The sequence below is a fragment of the Dama dama genome, chromosome 29 (genome assembly GCF_033118175.1).
Source record: "Dama dama isolate Ldn47 chromosome 29, ASM3311817v1, whole genome shotgun sequence".
Lineage (NCBI taxonomy): Eukaryota > Metazoa > Chordata > Mammalia > Artiodactyla > Cervidae > Dama > Dama dama.
This window is the reverse complement of record NC_083709.1, coordinates 39688475-39711918: the sequence shown is the minus strand read 5'-3', so window position 1 is coordinate 39711918 and position 23444 is coordinate 39688475. Positions and strand designations below refer to the sequence as shown.

The 23444-nt window shown below is 36.1% G+C and overlaps 1 protein-coding gene across 8 annotated transcripts in view; it reads right to left on the bottom strand.

Annotated features, from left to right (window-relative positions):
• MPDZ (multiple PDZ domain crumbs cell polarity complex component) overlaps positions 1-23444 on the bottom strand; it is a 162177-nt gene that overhangs the window by 79834 nt on the left and 58899 nt on the right. For 7 of the 8 annotated variants that reach the window (XM_061132568.1, XM_061132565.1, XM_061132561.1 and 4 more), the window contains exons 9-17: positions 23236-23350; positions 22789-22877; positions 13033-13216; positions 12130-12219; positions 8433-8530; positions 6036-6182; positions 5041-5205; positions 3470-3655; positions 2109-2318 (exon numbers count right to left, since the gene is read on the bottom strand). In XM_061132568.1, coding sequence (XP_060988551.1) covers positions 2109-2318; positions 3470-3655; positions 5041-5205; positions 6036-6182; positions 8433-8530; positions 12130-12219; positions 13033-13216; positions 22789-22877; positions 23236-23350 — 1284 coding nt within the window. The remainder of the gene's footprint in view (positions 1-2108; positions 2319-3469; positions 3656-5040; positions 5206-6035; positions 6183-8432; positions 8531-12129; positions 12220-13032; positions 13217-22788; positions 22878-23235; positions 23351-23444) is intronic. The other variant, XM_061132563.1, reaches the window with a different exon arrangement.

Below are 23444 nucleotides of genomic sequence, written 5' to 3'. Positions count from 1 at the left end.
ACAGAAGAATCTGCAGAAAAAGAAAACATTAAAAAGGAGGACCAATATCTCTCTGTCATTCCTTACTAGAATATTACTTTAAAGAATGTAATTTCTCTGACAAGGATAGTTAGTGAACTCTCAATGGAGTCTCTTAGTTTAGCATGGCTCAAAATACAACCATCACCATCAACTCTATATGTACACTGCACTCCTGATTATTTTAAAGAATGTTAATTTCTTTGACAAGGGACGTTAGTAAACTCTCAATGAAGTCTCTTAATTTAGCAAGGCTTAAAATACACCACCAACTCTGTATGTATACAATACACTTATATTGCACTCCTGAGAAGTCAAATTATAACCATGATCACAGTGATGGAAAAGCTAGCATTCTTCTTAAATATCAGGAACAAACAGGCTAAAACATTTAGATTGTCTTGCCTACATCACCCTGTATCACCAATATGTGCAAAAGTATTTCAGAGAAAAAAAAAAATGTTTATCTTCTTTGCCCACACATATGAGCCTAATTTTTAGTAAAACTGACTTCATATAAATGAGATTTATCACAATTGCAATGCATATTCAATTTGAAATACTAAATACTCGTATGAAAGAAACTTATTTTGGAAACAGCTAGGGAAGAAAAAAGATTGCTTGAGTTAAGTGGCACAATTTTCCCTTAAGGGCAGTAAAACACATGTATTGATCATGTTTGCCATTTTCTTTGTGTAACAGAAAGACCAGAACCATATGTATGGTCAATCTTAATATGTAGAGTCCCATAATGCACTATCTTCATTCTTACACTCTTCATACTGAACCCTTGTTCTGATTCCTACAATCCTGGTTTCATTTCAGGTTTGCTTAATATTCTCTTTCTTCTTCCCTTCCTTTCTTCCTGGTTTCATAAATACATTTTCACAGGTTACCAAAATTTGTTGTGGAATGAAAAGCAGAGCATGAAAAATCTACTCAACATTTTAAATACATCAACAAGCTTACAATCTAAACAAACTCTTTGACAAAGTCAACAGACTTTTATTTGATGCTTATGCATATATATCTATGTGTTTATGTTTATTTAAGAGAGAATATTATTTGTCCTTTTCACTTAAAATATATTTATACACTGAAAAAAATACAAATAGTGAGACCATCTCTAATATTTCATTGCAATTCAATGATAAGTGCTATGCTGCAATCGCTGTACCCAATAATCATACTGACATTATGTAGCATGAATTTATTAGTTGTTTTTATATTGCAGTAATTAATAACATGAATGCTATTCCCTCCCAGGAGGAGAGCTACAGGCTGATGAATCTAAATTAGAAAGTTCAATTTCTTGTTCTGCAGTAATTATACAACAAATATTTTGAAGTCAACAGAATACTAGGACTTAATCCACTCTGACAGAGATTCTATTTCTTCCACTATAACTGAAGATTCCACTGTTTGCTGTTGTTATTAATTTCTCTAATACGTCAACTTACTGGTATAGATATTTTAAAGCCTATTTCTTTGAAAAACATTTGTTTCTATATTGATCATGACCTTATTTTTGAATTAAAAAAAGCTAAAAGTAAACCACAGAACAGTAACTTTTTTTTTTTTTTTTTTTTTATTATTATTTTTTTTTTCCAGTGGGTTTTGTCATACATTGATATGAATCAGCCATGGTTAACTTTTAAATTTATTTCTGAACTTCCTGGCTGTTTCTTTCCTTTATTCTTTTAAAAAATATTAGAAGTGAAAGTGAAGTCACTCAGTCGTGTCCAACTCTTTGCGACCCTGTGGACTGTAGCCCACCAGGCTCCTCCGTCCATGGGATTCTCCAGGCAAGAATACTGGAGTGGGTTGCCGTTTCCTTCTCCAAGGGATCTTCCCGACCTAGGGATCAAACCCACGTCTGCCCGCATTGTGGGCAGACGCAGGCAGACGCTTTAACCTCTGAGCCACCAGGGAAGCACTCAAAATTAAATTTTTACACTCATGGAGCCAATAACCATGCTGATGAAAAGTATCAAAAATCATGATTCAATCATGAAAATACCTGAAGCAAAAAGGTTGAAAGTCACTTTTATTTGCAAATAAAAAGAAATCAATAAAATCTGAATTCTTACAGGCAAAGGCTTGGCAACGCCTATTCTCACAGTTCCTGATGGTGCACCCTTCAGGGCCTGTACAGCTTCCTCGAGACTGCTGTTTTCCAAGTTAACATCATTGACAAACATGAGTCGATCTCCAGGGAGTAGTCGTCCATCCTTTTCGGCAATTCCACCAGGCACCAAAGAACGAATGACGATCACAGTGCTTGCTGGGTCAATTGGATCCTGACAGGATGAGAAAGCAAAGAGCAGGCAACTTCTTTCTACACTTAAAAATGTTATTATAGGTTGCACTCTCTGCATTGTAATGGATGGGTAAATTTTTCAAAGTGTCTTTTAAAAATTCCATACAACACTTCCAGTGAATTATTTGGGTGAAGGCTATCTCCATGTAAAAGAGTTTAGGAAGAATCCACCCTAAACAATGGCATCCCCACTTTCAATGGTTCCCAAGTAGATCTTTTAAATTTTATAGGTAAATTTAAAATTGTGACTTCAGCTATTGACACACCGTCCAATTTTATAACTATCATCTGAGATTCATGAATTATTAACAGCAGCATTTACTGACAGGCTATTACTATTGTGGAATGTCAGTAGATGTGAGTGTTCTGAGGAACGGGCTTGTTTTTGGAATGAAGAAATACAGAAGGAGGCCATATAGTAGTTGATAATGCAGTGTTTTCTGATACACAGCAACCTTAATATTAGAATAAGACTCCAGAACCATGCCTGAGAAAGAATACAACTCTCTGGAGTCATCTGAGATAGCCTTCCAGCTCAGCATTAATTTATGAGGAGCAGCAGCTGCACTCCATCAGACCAGCAGTCGCCTCCCCTCAGTAACTCAGCCCAGAGCTCAGCACAAGGACCCAGGCTACACCTGACCTGACCTCATTCAAGATTATTCATTAAGTTTGGTCAACTAATAAGAATACGAGAATTTACAATATTTCCAAAATGATATATCTATCATTCACTTCAGACAAAAGAAGTAAGTATTTGATAGTTTCTGTCTTATCACTCAAATATGAACCATCCATTAAGAGCAAGGAAATAAAAACAATTTAGGCATATTCCCCAAAGAAACAGAAAAACTGTATTTCTATGATATTCCTTGAAAGTATTCTGCATAATCTTCATAATCTGCATCATTTCCGAGAGCTGAAATATAAAAGAGCTCAAAAAACTTAATGTCAAAAGAAATGCTTTATAGTAATAATCTTATTATGAATTATTATTCTGAAAGACTAGAAACAAGAATACATATTTGATGACTCTAAAGTATTATCTACTTTTGCTCTGCCAGTAACAATATGTGTATAGCGTCTGTTATCTTTTTAAAAAAAAATTTGTTAAAAGTAGGATATATTTACCTGGTAATCTAAAATGCTAAAACCAAGTCCTTTGCTCCCTTTCTCCAGCTCTATGTTCTGAACATCGGCTTCCCACATAGCCAAAGGTCCTTGAACTTCCTCTGCATTCCGACCCACATCAGTCATAGTCAGCACAGGATCCTCTGTCTCCGAGGACCCGATGAACTCACCTAGATCTACGTGAGGCTGGATAAACAGACCAGACAGCTCTTATTTCAGATGTACTAGATCCGCAGATATACAAACCAATGCTACGAGGAAACGGGAGATTCCCAGCATCTGTCCAGAATATAGCACTCACATATGAGCAGCAACAGTTTATCAAGAAACCTTTATGAATTAAGGTATCAACTTAGAAATAGCCTAACTTGTAATAGGCACTTAAAATGTATGGTTCAAAGAGCTTCCATAAAAATATATAGTGATTCTATCTTAGCAGCATAATTCTGTGTGAATTTCACCTTTTTCATCAGTGTCTGAATCACATCTGTTGTTAGAAAAAGAAATGTAAAGCTATTTTTGATATTAAAGAAAAAGAATGCTTATGATAAACTAAAACAATTCAAGAGGAAATGGCTGTATGTATAAGTTCTGCATACTGAGCAGACAAGGGTTCTAAAATCCTGTGAGTTGTGCACGTGATTATTTCATTAATAAATTAACATGCATAGTGCCAAGATGATATCTGAAGACACATTGGCCTTGGCTTGAAGACTTCCTCTATTATTTTTCTTTTATCTCTGTTGCCTTGAGCTGCATTCTTAACCTGGGCTTCACAGTTACCCATCTCAAAGAATTTTTGTGGATAAAATAAGGTAATATTTAAAAAGCACTTGGCACAAAAATAGGGGTTCAAACATTAGCTTCTTTTAGTCAAATATACTACAGTGAATCTAGATTAATTCAGTTTTGTATATCTCTTGAAAACACTAGATAGGAAAAATGTTTTTGATGATGAAATGCTACTTTAAATGCTATCTTTGCTTTTTTAACAATTATTGCACAGTAGAACCACAGATGCAAATCCGTCCACCTGCTTTATTGTAATAATCCCATTTATAGCACATTAAAATACATCTGGACATGTATGGTGGTAGACTGATTTCTACAGAATTTGGCATTATGTTTCTTATTTTCCCCTATTCTTATCACCCACATGACAAGCACTGAGCTGAGGAGGTTATACAAAAGTATCTGACTAGATATGTACTATATACTCACTACTTTCATATTTCAATCTCCTGTTAAGGGGGCAAGTGTCCATTTCATAGGAATCCTGTGAATAAACTATTCAAGCACCTATTTTGCAATAATACCTAATGACTGACATTTTACCTCAAGAAAAGTGAGATTCAGAAAGATGAAGTGACTTGCCCATGGTCACAGAGAGAGTAAGGGTCAAGCCTGATTCAAACCTAGGTCTGTCTGACTCCAAAGTCTATCCTATATGCCACAGGATTTGTGAGGAAATGAGCACCACGTAAGAAAAAAAAGGCTTAAAAACTTTTAAATGCCATATAGCCTTCCCGTTATACATTCAGATTAGTCTCCTATATCCGCATGTCTGATACCTTCTCTGTTAGTTCCATGTCACATAAGTCCAGGCTCTCCAACTCCGACGGGGCAGCAGGTGGCACGGTTCGACGACAGCACACCATTGTCACCGCTACAGGCAGCTCTTTCAGAACAGTCACCACATCCTGGTGATTCTCCCCAAGTAGGGTTATGCCATTCACCTGTGCAAAAAGAAAAGTTGGCCAAGAAAGAACACTTCCTAACAGGACTACTCCTTTCAAAGCAATATTTTATTACATTAATATAAATTGTACTCAAGGGATGATCATAGCTGTACTATGCTGGATCTGTAGTAGTGTTACCTAAAATAATTTACATGCAACACTACAGTCTTATTGGAATTGGACCTTCTAAAGTACTCACAGAAAGATCACTAGCTTTCACCCATGTTTCATATGCCTGTGTAATAGTTTGGAAAGGGAGAATTAACAAAATTGCTCCCAAAGAATAAAGCTTGTTTTAAAATGATATATCACCATTAAATGAAAAAGTTCAAGATAAAAAATGGAATGTATTTTATTATATACTAATACATTTTAAAAGTGGGATAAATTAATAAATTCAAATTTTCTTACATATTCATTAAAAATATCTGGAAGATTTAATAGAACCAATAATAAGCAGTTACACTGAATGAAGCGTTGGGACAGAAAAAACACTACTCACTGGAGTATATCTTTGTCTTATATGTGATTATGAAACATGAATATATTACCTATTCTAAAAATTGAATGTTTAAAAAAATGTAAAGACAGTTTTTATATTCTCTGGACCTAGAACAAACAAAAACCATGCATGGAATTAGGTCTGATGATCAACGTACATACAGATTGGAAATTTCTGCTCTGGGTAAAGTTTTACTTGTGTATCTCTCTCAAGTACCCTTTGGAGGAGGAACTTAAAATAAGAACTTAATTGTTCACCACATTAAGCCTCCCACAGCCTTTTCAGAATTTTATTTACGAAGGGGAAGATGGAATAGCTTGCTTACTTCCAACAGCTCATCTCCACTGAAAAGCTTCCCACTGTGTCCAACAGGACCTTCTGGGAGGACAGATCGAATAAAATGATGGCCTACTGTTGCTTCCAGACTTATTCCCAACCCACTGTTCTCGCTGAACTTGCTCACATGAGCCACCTGAAAGGAGAAATATCATCACAATTTTTAATATTCTTTCATTTTTTCTTTTTCTGTATATGTATTTTATGTTCACCCCCCAGAAGGTCAAATTTCTCACAAAAACTTCAAAAACCTTATTTTAAAGCTGCAAACCTTTAGAGTTTTGCCTTGGAAAGAGTATTGATGTCTATTAGTTTCCTGAACCAACACAAACCAAGAGGAAGCAGCCAGGTGCAAGCTTCCAAGACACTCTGTGCTATCTAAGATGCTGATACCAGATGGAGGGTAGTCAGAGGACCACTGATAAAATCAGAAGCCTGAGCTCAAACCACACACAGAAAGACACACCCTAACCACCTTCCATGTGCCAGGACTATACTAATCCCATCACGCAGACTATCTCACTTACTTTTCATAAATAGGCACAATGTCTATCCCTGCTTCCAAACTTACAAAAATGAGGTTCTGAGAGGTCAGTTTCAATAGAGTCACACAGCTAACAAAAGCGCTTGGAACTTCAGCAGTCTGAACCCATGGCCCAGGCTCTGGACCGTAAACTGTATCAAGGAGACAACACTTGTCTTTAAAAGTGAATCAAAGCTTAAAACAGGAGAGTAAACTTTTTATTTCTGACTGTTACTCTAAATAATGAAGAACATTAGGAAATCACTATTTTTACAGACAGTCCAATCACTATAATATTAAAATCAGAAAGTATACTAAAGATGATCTGCTTTATCCCTTTTATAGTTAAGGGAACTGATCGATAGAGAGACTGACAAAAATACTGTTTAATTATAAAAGATCTTTTTCAAATCTTAATGATAATAAGCACAGAGTTAATACTGGAAGCTGCATTATCTGAGTTTTAAATCTATTCTTGACAAAATCCTTCAATTCCTTATTTAGGTATCACTTCCTCCATGCAGCCGTCCACGTCCCCACTTACAACATCAATCCTTCTCTACCACCCCACTCCTCCTATAACTTCATTCATGCTGTGTAAGTACATAGGAAGCAACTGTAAATCCAGACATGTCATAGTCACCTGTGTTTGATAAGGGCCTTTAAATAGCTTAGTCCATTCTGACTTATAATAAATTTTCACCCTTGATACATTACTGGAAGTGCCACCAAAATAACATGTAGGCAAAGGGCAGTTAAGAGTCCACAGTCTCCGTTCCGACCTCTGTGAGAAGTAGCTAGTGAAAGCGTGCTCTTACTACTCAAGTGTGACCCAAAGGAGCGCAGTCTCCGTTATGCACGCCAGCCATGTTAACCCCACCCACAAAGGAACCTCCCAAAGCTCGTTTCATGCTAAACTAACCATAGTTAAGCTGGACTTGGTTGTATTCTTTCTTAACTCAATTTAATATGGTGGTCACAGCTGTACTTACTCAAATCTTATCTGACACAAATTGAGTGTTGAAAAAAACAACTTTGTAATGAGGATTAAAAGAAACACTGAGAGTACTGCTTGATACAAAGTACTCAGTGAATGTTATTTTTACTAATATTATATATAATTATCTCGTGTTTTATCACCTTTAATCTAGAGCTACTTGAATATCATAAGCAATATGAAAATTTTTACCTAACCAAGCATTTTATTGTTCCTTTTGAAATTCCTGAAATTTGCTGGTATATACCTAAAGATTCACAATCAATTTCCACTTCATTAAAACACATTTTAGAACAGCAGATCACAACTGCTACTCTAGGTATGCAAGTTGTTAAATAAACATAAAATGTTCACTATGGCCTAAGTAAAATGAAAGAAGCATGCAGACTAAAAACCCTCAAGAAGAGTAACAGCATAAGAATGATAAAGAGGAAATAGGGAAAAGTTCTTTTTACAGTTCTGTACTAGGTCATGATGATTTTTGTTTTATTTTCAAGTGAATTCTGTCATTCTATTCTGATTCTTTCCATAAATCCCAGGAATGAGAACCCGAAAAACTCTTCCTTTTACCCATATAATATGTACTACTATGAGAAATAGTGATGAATTATAAGTTCTAAAACTCCCATTCCATGTACTTTAGCACCTTGGTTACTTACCATCCAACTTTCTCCAACTTGAATTTTTTAATATCTGAATCAGCACACTTAGGTCTTTGAAAAAAACCCTGGTGTTTGCAACTTCTCTAGGACTATTTACAATAGTCATCTTTGACAATTTACAATAGTCATCTTTATCACTGTCAGAAACTCCCTGCTCAAATACAGTTTACAAGTTGGGAAGTTAGGGAGGGGAAGCCAACGTACCACTATCTCATAGTTAATCCCCATCGTCCTCTGCCACTTGGCCAGCAGGGCAGCCTCCTGCTGTTGCGCATCTTCTGCTTCCTCTCTGTCAGCTGACACTAATGGGAGAGAGGACACGATTAGTGACGCACTACACAAATCTCCGTGTCTCAGTATTCAGTGCCAGGGACACAGCGACGAGAACCTGTCTGCCATACTGTCAGGTAGGAAGTCAGGCATGAGCAATGAGGGGCTGCCTGGCTGAAAACAGGATGCAGACTGATCTCTAAACCCCATCCTAGACACACCCAGGGGAGCTCACAAACATGCTACAAAATAACCACAGAGATTGTTCCAATTCCTGCACATGCAGTCCAAGGCACACTAACCACGGGGGCTTCTCCAGGTAACCTTAAGTAGCTAGGAAGAAGCCCATAAAGGGTTCATAAATACTACACACACACACACACACACACACACACACACACACACATCTGACAAAAGACTGAACTATGGGAAGGCATAAACAACACAGCCTGCTGTTATATACCTTGCAATTGTCAGTAGGCTTTGAGCGGATGCCCATTTGCATTCACTTTCACTGACCGGTGGTGAGCACAAGCCCTATTTTGCATTTTGCACCGGGCATAACTAAGAGGAGGAGACAGAAAGTATAAAAAGGGGGAAGCCAAGAGGAATCAGGAGGAGGATGATAACTCCTTTGGTGTTGACCTGCTCCCATGTCTTCAGAGTGTCTGTCTGATAAAGGATCTGTCTGCTTGAGCTGAACTGAGATATAACTGTCTGTTGTTTTAAACCCTTCAGTCCATCATACCAACTTTTTGTTGAAATGAGACAAGAACTGAGGAAGAACTGACATGACAATAATAAGTTTGGCTCTTCTCCTAATACATGATTTACTCTTATTTCTATAAACATTTTAATAATTCAGTTTAGAACTGTATATTCCAAGACTATTCTCTTTTAAGAGATATCTTTTAGGTCTTAACTATATTTCAATTAAAGTATCCATATATTATCCAACTTTTATTTAAAAGAATGAGGACTCCAAGTAGCTCTAGGATTCACTTGATGATCCTCTAGTGACTATTAAAAAGCTATACTGCCTGCTATGTTAATCTCTATTTCATTTTCATTTGGTTCTACAGAGTACAGAAGGAACATGCTATGACTCAGAAAAAACAAACAAAAGAAATTAACAGATAATATATGCAACTCCACATACTCCATGTACAATGAGAAAATATAAATAAAAAAGAAGAAACAAATGGAAAATGTACATTAAATTAAAACCCTATAATAGGAATCGTACTAATTGGTTAAAAAAAAAAAGGAAAGTGAAATCTGTTTTGTGAAGAAATTCACAAAACCATTATGCAAACAATACTGAATTAAAACAAAATAAACTGGTTGAGGATAATTTTCAAGTCATATTCAAGGATTTTCATGCCATCGTATTTCTTACTCATAAAGGTTGTCTTTTAAAAAAATCTTTACAAGGCACTACCCCCTAAATTAGATTTTAAACATCACTTTTAGCATTCAATTCTCAAATTTAAAGAGTAGTCTAAAATTCAGATGTCTCATTAAATGCCTCCTTGTTAGTGGAATGAATGGGCTTTTACTCCAGGCCTATTCCAGGTTTTTTATGCTTTAAATTAATAATATTCAGGTTTATCTTTGAGAAACTAGAAACAGTAAACTATGTATTTCTTTAAAAATCTGGAGTCTAGCCCCCCAAAATGAGTGTTTCCTCTTCAAATGCGTATTCAATGCTGAGAGGATAAAAGTGCAGGAGTGAACACAGATTATAGGAAATGTTTCAACCTGGTAAGAGTTAAAAACAGGAGGGTCAGTTTGGTACCACCTCCTCCCATATCCCATTTCCCTGATTCTGCAGTGGTTACACAAGTGAGCAGTGAGCAGTGTTCAAGGAGGGTGAGATTCTGAATAAAGTAGGGAATCTGTAAGCTAATAATAAAAGATTTGTATTCATTCAACCAATCTACAGTCACAAAAACCCTCCATGTTCCCCCTTTCCCAAATGCCCCAAGATGAGATTCCAGGCATGTTTTAAAAAACCTTAAAGTTCAAACTTCTGATGTTACTGATGTTACTGATGTTCTGATGTTACTGAGAAGTCAAATGACTTGCCCAGGCTCACACAATGAGTTAAACTTATGTGGAAGAGGCAACGATATCTTATCCCTTGTCTGAGGACCAGCACTTGAGTAGATGCATTAGAACTGTTTATAGATATTTTTTCCTTTATTTTAAAAAGATTGTGGGACTCCTGATCCCAAGTCTAGACCCTCTCACTCTCAATGCACATCACCAAAGAGCCTTTAAGACCATCCACTACCCTCACTCCATCTACTATCTCAAGTTTTATGCTTTGAAACATTTTTAATCTTTTTCCAGAAACTGTGGTGCTAGACAAGGCTCTTGAGAGTACCTTGGACAGCAACCAGTCCATCCTAAAGGAAATTAACCCTGAATATTCACTGGAAGGACTGATGCTGAAGCTCCAATACTTTGACCACCTGATGCAAAGAGCCAACTCATTGGAAAAGATCCTGATGCTGGGAAAGATTGGGGGCAGGACGATAAAGAGGCGACAGAGGATGAGATGGTTGGATGGCATCATCAACTCAATGGACATGAGCTTGAGCAAACTATGAGAGATCGTGAAGGACAGGGAAACCTGACATGCTACAGTCTATGGGGTCACAAAGAGTCAGACATTACAGAGCGACTGAACAACAAAGCACTTGCTGTATTCACTTTATCCTAAATAATTCCTACACTTCCTAGTGTAAAAATCGCAGACTGTGATTAACACCTGAGAATCCTATATATCTCACTCTTGGGATATCACTGTGAACACAAATATTCCCTTAAAACAAAAAAGTTAAATCACAATTTTCAGCAAGAAAAATACTTAACAATGAAGGAGCTAATGTTTTAATGAACTGCAGCGCTTCAATATAACTATTTTAGTGAAGGGCAGAATTCTCATAAAGACATCTGTCTTGGGCTTTCTTCAGTGGATTTAGTTTGTCAAACACCTAAAGCAATATGACAGGTCAAGGAAGCATGGACCACCCAGCCTAGAAAGACAGCAGCAACATGTTGACATAATTATGTATAACAATGCTGCCTTAAAATTTCTTTAAGCAGTGTGATGAATTCTAGGTGTATAGAGACAGAAATCTCAGAAAGGCTTAATAATTTCTCTGTATAACTCCTTTCAAAATTTAGAATTTTAAAAAAATTTGGAGGAAAAAGCCCCCAAAATAGGCATACTTTCATTTGAGAGTTTAAGCTTTAAAGATTCATTTTTTATGTTTACTTTTTAAATGCTTTAACACTTTACTGTTGCTTGTTCAATAAGAGACATATTGGCTCTATCTTAAGAAACAAGGGGTCTGAAATATCAACTGTGTATGTAACAGAATGATTTCTAAAGGTTCTGGTTTTTAAAAAATGAAGAAGAGAAGACTGACTCAGCAAGAAAATCTGCCAGTTATAAATAAACAATTTTAATCAAGTAGAGCAATTAATCACATCTATGAACAAGGATTTAACACTCTTTTTTGAAAGTTATTTTTCTAATAATTTATAATATATCCATAGAGGTTGAACCACATTTGTAAAAGTCATTTCTCTAAAAAAAAGTAATAAATATCGTAATAACCTGGCTCCATGTGTTTACCTTCTTCTTCAATTGGTAATATGCTGGTGTTTCTCCTCAGAGATAAACAATCTTCATCTTCTTGATAAGTATCTTAAAGATAAGAAGATTTTAGCACTTAGGGCTGTAATATAATCGAGCAACTTGACTTTTTCAAACTCCACTTTATTTGAACACCTAGATGAGAGCTAACTTTTTGTATATAAAGTTTTCAACAATCACTGGTACTTACAGGAAAGTTCTCCTGCTAATGGAACAAACAAGTGATAAAATTCCCCTGGGATTTGCCTCCCTGTTTCCTGGTCTGCAATTAGTAGTGTGTGGCATAAATGGTCAACAGTTTGAGAAATGAAACACACTTTCAAACCAACAGCCTGACTTCTACGAATAAATGCTTACATCAGGAAGCTACGTGGGAATTTGGTAATTTTCAGAGATGTTCATGTACAAACACTTACGAAAGACATTTCTAAATGTGGAAATAAGGGTCTCATGGTCTACCAACTGACCTAGTCAAGCCTAAACACTGAATTAAAGCTGATTCCTTCAAGAAAAGGCTGAGCAATTTGGAAACATTACAGCGCTCACAGGCAGAACAAACTTCCCCCTAAAAAGAAAATGTATCAATGACATCCAAAAGTAAGGCAACAACAGAAAGGCAAATGACTACATGATTCCAAATGAGAAGCGGCAACTGAGAAAACAGGACAGAAATCTGCTTCATTCAGAAGTTGTTTCTACAGTTAATGGACAAATCTCTGCTTGCAGTTAATCCCCATTGTATTAAAATCCCTTTTTACTTGGTTTATAATGAATAGTTACAACTAAGTTGCTCTTTAAATGATTTTAGAATTAGAAAAAAACTGATATGAGTCTAACCGAAAAATCAGACTCACGTGTCCTCACCTTTGCTAACATTCGCAGTAACAGGAGACAAAGCCGCGTCTTTTGTGACATCCTCCCGTGACGCCGGTTCAGCATCCTGCTTGGTCCCTCTTCTCATTAGCGTCAGATGCACAGTCTGTCCCGTGTGGCGCAACACCTCCACTGCTTGTTGATTGGTAAAGCCCTGAAGGTTTGTGCCATCTACCTACGGTTAGAGCAAGACATGGTAAAAATAAAAGTATACCATCCCATGAAACACGGTTACTGCTGCACAGTTACAGAATTAGGAATGAGTACTCCCCTAGTTAGGGAGTGGGCTGACACCTGTTCGTGGACCAGTACTAGCTCAGATGCACTGGAATCATGCAGGAGTGTTTCATTTGTTTTAATATAAAGTCTCACTTCTAGAAATTATAAGCCAGGAGGTCTTTGGGTGAGGCCCAGGATTCTGTATCTCTTAAAATATTCTTCTATATTTCTCAAGAGATCCTAAAACACAGTCAAGCTTGGAAACCAATCCTAGGTAGGACACAGAGGTATAGAAGATAGTGAAGAAAGTGGTCACTGGGAGTGCTGACAAATTCCAAAGAAAGATGATGAAACTACCTTCCTTTTTTATCTTTGCCTCTTCAAAAAATATTTTCCCTTTTTCCTGTTCACAAATGATAAAACACTTGAGGGTGCCCCAGTGATCTTTGCTAACTACAGATATGATCCTATCACCCCACCCTGCCGTACAGGAACAATCCTTAAGATGCTCCACATTCTCAGTGTGGCTTAGAATGGCCTGTGTCAACTCCACCTTGCATCACTGACCTCATCCCGCAGCATCCTATTTCTCTGCGCTCCAGCTCCAGAGGATCGTTTCCATTTCTCTGACTTGCAGCACTCCTTTCAGTCGTGAGGTCTTTGCAAATCCAGTTCCCTCGGTCTAGACTCTCTGGACAGCCCTCTCCAGCCCACACTGCTTCTAAGCTATTCACTTAGAAAAAGCCCGTAACTGCTTAGTTCAATAGTTATTTCCACAATTAAGCTACTGATGTCCCTGACTATAGTTAAAGCCCCCTTTACCAATTCTCCTTCACGGCACTTATCAGAAATTTAATTTCATGTTTTCCAGCATTATTTGGTCTATGACTGCATCCTCCAAGAGGACAGGTTCTGTGTGTCAGCAAAACAAAATGCTGGGAATTCCCTGGCAGTCCAGTGGTTAGAACCCTGTGTTCTCACTGCTAATGGCCCAGGTTCAGGCACCTCTGGGTGGAGAACACAACCCACAAGCCATGCGGCCACACACACACACAAACACAACAAGACCAGTGCTGTTTTCACAGTAGATATTCACAAATGGGAAACTGGCTCATATGGCTAAGATTTACTGGTAAAGCAAATTATATTTCTGAATAAATAAATGCAGGTTATAACAGCTTAATTTTTAAAATACATTTTAAAAGGAAAAATTTGGAAAGTTGAAAAAGTAGTACAATAAAATTAATGCTGAAATTCAAAGTCACTGACACACCTTTTGAAATGTGAAATAGCTGTAAAATGGCTATGTAAGTATCATGCTTTTCTGAGCACAGTACGGACCATAGTAGGCTTTCAAATATTTACTAAATGAATGAGAACTACAATAAGACCTGTTATCAGTGGTATCCAAGATGAAGTACCTTTACTGCAGAGGTTTCTAGAAGAATGTAATAAAATTCATAATTAAATATATATTTAAATCTCATTTTGTTTTATATACACATATATATAATCATACATTAACTTTGTATATAAAACAATATATAATACATATATAAAACAAGATGCATAATATATAATTATATATAATATAATATATATCATATATAATATATATTATATATAAATATAATAATATATAATATATATCATATAACATATATAAATACATAGGTGAAAAAAGGAAGGAGAAAGGAATAGGTTATAGATCGATTGATCCCTTAATAGACTGACATTTTTTTTTTTTTTACCAATGGGGATAGTCAATAAAAAATCTAGAGACCTCTGATTGAAATTATCAATATCAGAGACCTCAGCATCAGAGACCTCTGATACTCTGCAAGTTAAGTTTTGTAGGATAATTTTGTGCTAAATGGCAACTTGAACATAGGTGACTAACTCTCTCCTCTTTCCTCCCACCTCTATCTTATTGATTCCCTTTTAGAAAGACTAAATAAAATATAACAACAGAGAAAACACTAAAACAAAACTGCAAACCAAGGAAGAAGTCCTTATACCAGTAACTTGGAGGAACTTCTATGAGGAATGGTCTGAGTATGACCAGATTGAAGGCAGGGCAGCTGGATCTCTACATGTGAGGGAACATCTTGTTTGGTCTGTCGGATGAAACATCAGTAAAATCCAACAACTGTCTTTCATTAAAAGGAGGCTGTCAAAAGGTACATGTGGACTCCAACTGGTGAGTCCAAAAACCAATCAAGTGCCAGGCATCACACCAAGCTGGGAGCATACACCACACAGACTCATATACACACAATGAAGTCACACTAGGCACACACATGCATCCACACACAACCCCAACCAGCTCCACAACACGCAGGGAAAACAATCTGTCAGTACAGACACGCAATGTTCTTCATCCTGTTTTCCTGGTTTCCTCTATATCTATTAATCGACCAGTGAAACTGACTTGTAAATTTAAACTTTCTCCTTCCTTCTTGCTTTGCAATTCCCGAACTGTTTGTATAAAAATCCATCTCATTCCCCTTTGGCACAAGAATAGTTCTCACTGAGATCTCTGAGAAAAAAAGGTCACAGGAATAGAATACCACAGTCTGAAAGAAAATGTGTGCCCTGAATCATGAGTACAAATATCTTCCAATGAGACTGTCACTGCAGGGAACAGACAGATATTTTATGAAGCTTCTCTTCAAAGAGATTCATTTCTCATTGTATTTATGGAAGTGGAGAGAATGCACACAAAGAAGGACAAGTATCTACCAAAAAGAAAACTATTACAGTGAAGGCATCAACAGCATTTTACACACTGTACAAAGTCATGGAATGAAAGACAGGAATACGCAATTTTCCTATGTTTTCAGAGGATAAGAACAGGTAGATAAAAATGACCAGGGAAATAAGACTGAAGACATATTAAGGCTGATATAGAAAATCAATATAATTACAAAAAATTAAAGGGAGAAGGGAATAACTGAGGAAAAATAATCCAAGAAATTATGAGCAGATAAAGAAATCTGCCTCTATAAATCAGAGGTATATGAAAAACTAGAAACAAAACTAACACCCAGACAAATCTTGATTAAATTCTTGGATTTCAAGAATCAGAAGAAAAAAGCCCATTAGCTTCTAGGAAACAGAGTGAGCAGATGACTTGTGAAAGAAATTATGAACCCAAAATTTTATACTCAGTGTAACATATATGAAAACGGAAATTATGGTTGAGATGCTATGATGTTATCCTATAGTATCATAAGATAGCATCTGATAGCATCAATTATAGCATGAGATGCTATAATTATATATTATACCAAAGTGTGTTATGAGAAGACCACAAAGCAGAAATTTAAGCAGTACGGAATTATAATCTGTACATATTTAGGGCATTAAAGGGCTGGGCTGTAAGAGATTAACAAAGACTTAAGAGGAGGTTGCTTTGCTTTTTTAGAGAGAAGAGTGCCATAAATCCCCACTTAGATGTTCAACCTACGACCACAAGTCAAAAGAGCTGTGTCACGTGTTGTAAGGAAGGATGCAGTAAGTACCTCGTGTTTAGCTCTATCAGGAGGATAAGGGTGAGGCTCTTTAACTGCTCTGACAGTGAACCAAGAGAAAACTGCTATTATGTTGAGAACTGTTTGACAGCCTGACTCTGTCTGGGCACAGATCAGAAGGGGGCCACACACACACACACACACACACACACACACACACACATGAGAAAGCCAGGCTTCTCAGAAGGGGGCCACACACACACACACACACACACACACGAGAAAGCCAGGCTGGAGCCACCTTGAAACCTACCCAAAAGTATCCCTAGGGAATGATGGTGCCCAAAAACGAGAATTTACGGAGCAGAATGTTGAGAAACTGCAGCCAAAGGAAAGAAGAGTCAGTCAGATGAAAAATTCACCATCTGTCATGGAACGCTCAGTCAAATATCTCTAGTAGGGTCTCCCAGGAACCCAAGAAGGGACCCTGAGTGATAGTCACATTTAAGCATGAGCCAGGCTCACAGAGCAAGACCACATTACAGAAGTGCCAGTCAGGGATGAAGGGCCCTGCTGTCTTTCACTCTCTTCCTTCACACTGGTAAGGGTCAGCAGGCACAACAAGAAGGGGAGGGAGGAAAAGGAAAGCTCGGTATGGAAGACAGACTAGGAGTGCACACTCTATCTCTACCAGTTCACAGTAGGCTGCTGCTAGGCCAGGGTAGGGGCTGAAATTAGAATATCATTTAGGATGGGAAATCTTTAATTACTGAATTGGAGCTGTATCTGGTGATCCTGATTGGCCATAGGACATTTTACTCTCTGAGAATAATAACTTGACCAAGATTTCCTCCAGGGGAAAAGGAAGACATTTTCCTATAGAAGATAAAAGAGACATCTAAAGACAAATTTTAAAAGGCTTTTTAAGACTAACCCCCCAAGTCTTCTTTATGCGAAGTCTAAGTTATTGCCAGCCAAAATGTCCAAGTGTGCAAAGGCAACATACGAGGTTGTCAGAGAGAAAAGCTTCTGAAAGTCTACCAACACATTCTCCTCCTATGAAATTTACTCAAAAAACACTAGCTGACTGAGCGATTAACCAGATTTAAAACTCCTAAGTGAGAAAAATGTGGCATACAAGGTTTAGTGCTGAGTAACAAGTAAAATTCAAATCTAAATAGTATTACAGCAAACTTATACGTTTTAAGTCTTGGTCCATAAAAGACATATAAAATGGTATGCAACGCAGTTGTTTATAATAGCAAACCACTATAAACAATATACCTCTCCATGAACAAGAGATGGAGAAGGAAATGGCAACCCACTCCAGTGTTCTTGCCTGGAGAATCCCAAGGACGGGGGAGCCTGGAGGACAGCCGTCTATGGGGTCGCACAGAGTCGGACACGACTGAAGCGACTTAGCAGCAGCAGCAGCAAGTATATTATGACAGATCCATATGTGCTGATACAACTACACATACCAGGTATATTTCTAAGCTAAAAAAATAATAAAAAGGTATAAACTAATACAATCCTATGTACAGATACATGGAAACTTTCTGAATTGTTACACCATAAAGTATTAAGAGTGATTTCTATTAGAAGAGCTTTTTAAGCCATGTTCAAATTTAATGTTCTTTAGACCTCAAAGACAAAAATGAATCTAAAAGAAATAAACATGTTATTTATTCTCAGGGTAGCAATAGAGAAAAATCTCACAAAAATCTCAACTTTGAGGTGCCATAAAAATTCTTAAAAATGCACATAACTTAGGCTGCAAGTTTTCATGTGCAATAGATTTTTACAGCTCAATTCTTTAAATATGCGGTTTAAGAAAATCAAATGTCTATGATTTTGTCTACTAAATAGCAATAAAGTTCATTATGTAAAGAAAAAACATGTTTCCTTTTTTCCCCCCAAAATGTGATGACCTGAATTTAAAAATATATTCCTTACTGAAAGCTCACAGATGGTAGGTACTAGCACAGAAGAAATTGCTATAATGGAATAATTACAGACTTTTAATCCTAGACTTTGGTTCAAAATTTCTCAGTATCTTCATCTGTAATGTGAGAATAATGGTACCTACTTTTCCAAAATTACAGTGCATGGCGCTTTGTACTGAAAAGTTACTCAGACACTTTTATTAATATTTGATTTAATAGCAGATTTCAAGAGGTACTATTATTAATAAAATGAAGAAGTGATTCATAAACATAAAAACCCCATGTCTTATGGATGCACTTTCTGTTCAACATAATTACGCACACCATACATACGGGACAAAGCACTGAAACCCGAATGAGGGCTCAGTCCAGCTCCCGTCCCTCATTATCACAGTAAGACAGCTAAAAGGCTGCTTCAGACCCACTTGTCGCAGAGACAAAAGTGCTCTGGAACGAGGTACAGTGACAGTAAACTGTCTGGGTGCCATCTTGAGGAGATGGCAGGGCAGTGTAGATACTGCTATGAATAATTATAGGGGAGAAATTCTAGTTAGAACAAATGGAAAAGCCTGCTCCTCAGTACACTCAATCTAGCTGGCCAAGCCCTCCTCCAACACAGCCTATAATTATACACATATACAAAGAGGGAAATTGAGACTATTAACAAAGTCACAGAATAGTAAAGGCAACATCTGATACCTTTCCATATTTTCTTTTCACAATACATTTCCTGTATAACATTTTTTAAATCAGATACATAATTCTATACTGCTTTTATCAAAGATATCTGTATACCAATCTGAAAAAAATGAATATATGACTTTATCTAATGACAAGTTTGGTTGTCTTTACAAAATAAGAGTCCCCTTATTAAATAATTCTTATGTAGTAAAGCAAAAGTCTCATTTGCTCTATTCCCTGCCCCTGTAACACCTACACTGAAACCCTAGGGGTTAAGAAAGCATAATTCAAAAAACGGGAAACATAACAAAAGACTTTAATTTTTTAAAATAATACATCTTAAATAATAGGAAATAATTTCTTAATTCTCTCACTTCAATAATTAAAAAATAAAAACATTATAGTTCAAAATAGCTGCTGCCAAGACAAAATTGAAAAAAAAAAGAAAGATAGCAGCCATGAAGAACAACTAGTGTGAAGAACCTTCCTACCCATCTCTCAGAAGACTGTAAACTGACGGCATTTTACACAAAACTAATGCATGATCAAAGCACCGCATGGTATTTCTTAAAAACCAAGGTGTTTCTAACTGTGAAGTAAGAGAATGTTGCTAAAAAATAAAAAGTCATAACAATGATGAGAGCAAAGACAGTGACTTTATTGAAAGCAAGACAATACTTCATAAAAAAGGTGCTTCCATTTTTGAGTCAACAATCTCCTTTAGCACTGATCTTGCCCAAGCAAAATTATATGAGGTTCCAGTTATAAATCAATGCAAATAACTACAAATTTGAAGGGAAGCTTTTGTGAGACTTACATGTGTAATCATTTCAGACCCTCAATAAATATCTGCTTAATTAATTAAACCATACTTATGTACCTAGTATACTATGTATTTTAAATAAATAATTCATTTGGTTTTTTTAAAAATCATACAAGGGAGGTTTCTTTATCTCAATATTGTAGGTAAAGGAATCCTGCTTCTCACTAAATGGTTAAATATAGAGGTATATGATCCAGCAATTATACTCCCAAGTATACACTCAGGAGAAATAAAAACCTATATCTACACAAAATCTATACATGAATGTTTATAGTGGCATTGTCCATAATAGCCAAAAAGTGGAAACAACGCAAACGTCCATCAACTGATAAATGGATAAATAAAATATGGTATGTTAATACAATAGAATATTACTCAACTAAAAAAAGAAACTCAGAATTGATGACGCTATACATAGATGGACCTTGTCCAAACCTACTTGAAAACATTATGCTAAACAAAAGAAGCAAATCACAAAGCACCACTTATTGAATGATGCTATTTACATTAAATGTCCAGAATAGGCTAAAAAGACAGAAAGTAGGTTGGTAGTTGTTCAGGGCAGGGAGGATCTAAGAACTAGGGAGTAACTGCTAATGGGACAGGATTTCTTTTAAAGGTAATGAAATTGTTCAAAAATTGACTGTGATCATGAAAGCACAACTATAAACATACTAAGAGCTTCTGAATCATATACTTTAAGTGAGTAAATTGTATGTTCTCCTGAGTTTTAGCTCAAGAATGCTGATTTTTAAGAAAGCATTCTATTGGATTAAAATATATAGCCTGGGGGGCCAATTAGCTATGTATTCAATTTTTAATTCTTTATCAGATATAGATTTAGAGTATGTATATATTATATTCACTCTCTCCGCTTTTTCCTCCAAAATTTAAAAAAAAAAAAAGTAGCTAATTTTCACTGTATGTTAAAATAGAGCTACAACAGGAAAGCTCTTTTACATAATATGGTCAGCTTACATGACATGTACAACTTGATCTTTAGAGCAGATTTCAAGAGGTGAACAGGTGTAGTTAGGAGTTTTATAGAACTAAGATCAAGCAAAGTCAGGGAGTTGCAATGTAGAAGCAAAGGGCACATACAGATAGAGGACATCTCTATCTTTTAGTTTAGTTGTGAAAGAAAACACAAAAACATCAAATTTACCATCTTACTCATTTTTATGTGTATAGTTCGGTAGAGTTACGTATATTCAAGTTGTCATACGTTTCTGGAATATTTTTATCTTGCAAACTGAAACTTTAAACCGATTGAACAATAGTTCCCCATCTCCTCCTCTACCCTGCCCCTCACAATAACTGTTCTACTTTCTGTTTCCATAAGCATGACTACTTCTGATACTGCATATAAGTGGAAGCACACAGTATTTGTCTTTTTGGGCCTGGCTTATTTCACTCAGTCATGGATGGGGTCACACAGAGTCAAACACAACTGAAGTGACTTAGCAGTAGCAGTATTTCACTCAGCATAATGCTCTCGAGGTTTATCCATGTTGTAGGATGTAACAGAAATTTCTTCTTTATAAGATTAAATAATATTCTACTCTATGTATATAACACATTTTTATCCATTTATCTGCAGATGGAACTCTGGGTCACTTATTCATCTTGGCTCTTGTGAATAATGCCGCAGTGAATAGGACTCCTCTATCTTAACATTCTATTTTCTCACTATTATTAAGATCTCAAGGGGAAAATCAAGACTTCATTAAAGTATAAGCAAATGCATATTAAGATAAATCAGTATTCCTCAAATCTACTACAGAGAATATTAATATGTTTGGGGGAAGAAAGAACCCATGATTTCAAAAGTTTAGGAATCTCTGAAATAAAAGAGTTAAACAAGATTCTTTATTGGAAAACTTCTCAGTTTTTTATTTTTCAATGTGTACTGTGAATCCCTAAGAAACTGTATCCCAGGAAGCTTTTCTTAAACTTATTTAAGAAAGCCCTTGATGCGAGGTTTCTTGGATTCATGTTCTGAAAAGTAGCTAGGATAGGTCAGTTTACAACTGAACACAGAACTGAAAGCTGGATTCTTTTTACACTACCTTGAATAGCTATATGTTCATACATACTAATGTTACTAGGAAAACAATGCTGCCTTGATCTAACTAAGAGGGTCTGGCTCTATTTCTTTTACTCTTTATACTCTTACAGCTAAAGAAGTCTTGGTCATGTTGCCAACAAAAATAGAGTCAATTCTGCTGATATTAAAAAATGCACACAACTCAAATTCAGATTCAAACACACTAAAAGTTATAATGTATGGTCTTTATCTTCAGAGTATCTGCAGCTAAAATACAAGAAAGATTATTAATGTACCAAACTCACTGAAACCAGAAATCAGATCTATCAGAAGCTATTCAAGACAGAGTCCCACTTTCAGAAATGACATCAATAAACCTTCTATCCAATGCTGACTTCCACCTAATAATACAATGAGTAATACTGATGACACCTCAAATCACAAAAGTAAGGTTAAATTAGTACAGAGCTATCTGTAGCTCTCAAAATGGTGTAAACCAGGAGAATGCATCTCTCAACCATGAAAATTAACAAAGCTGTCATTAAATGTGTTACTTACTGCTATAATTTGGTCTCCAATTTGGATTCTTCCATCATGTTCCACAGCACTGCTTTTTGTAATGCTCTTAACAAAGATCCCTGAAGGTTCTAAGATTAGAAACAAATTTGTTTTGTTTTACTATTTACAAAGTACCTCAAAGAATACCCATCCTCCATTCTCCTAAAAATAAAGTCCTAATTCTGAGTAGATGTAAACCAACAAACCACACAAACAAAATCACTAGTAGAAACCTTGGCTACAGAAAAAGACAATGGTTTTGTTTATGTGAAATAAAATATCACAGTCACCTGTACTACTCCAAAGGAAGATTTCCATTAGTTTACCATGAAAATATATCATTAGACACATGAAAATATATTATGTTGATTCAGTATTTCATAAGACAAAGACATTAGAGGTAATTGCCAAGATAAAAGAAATAAAATATTAATGTTTAAAAACTACCTAATTTTTTATCTCCAATGTATCCAGCAATGGTAATTCCTAATCCTTGGACATTTTTTGTGAGCTCTACGTCAAATGTCTCACTTTCTTCACTTTTCTGAGTTGAAGCATCAACCTGAAATACAATTTGTAAAAAATAAAAATAAAAAAAATACATATAAATAAACACACAGACAAACAAAACAAGCTTTTTCAAGCCACACTCTTCA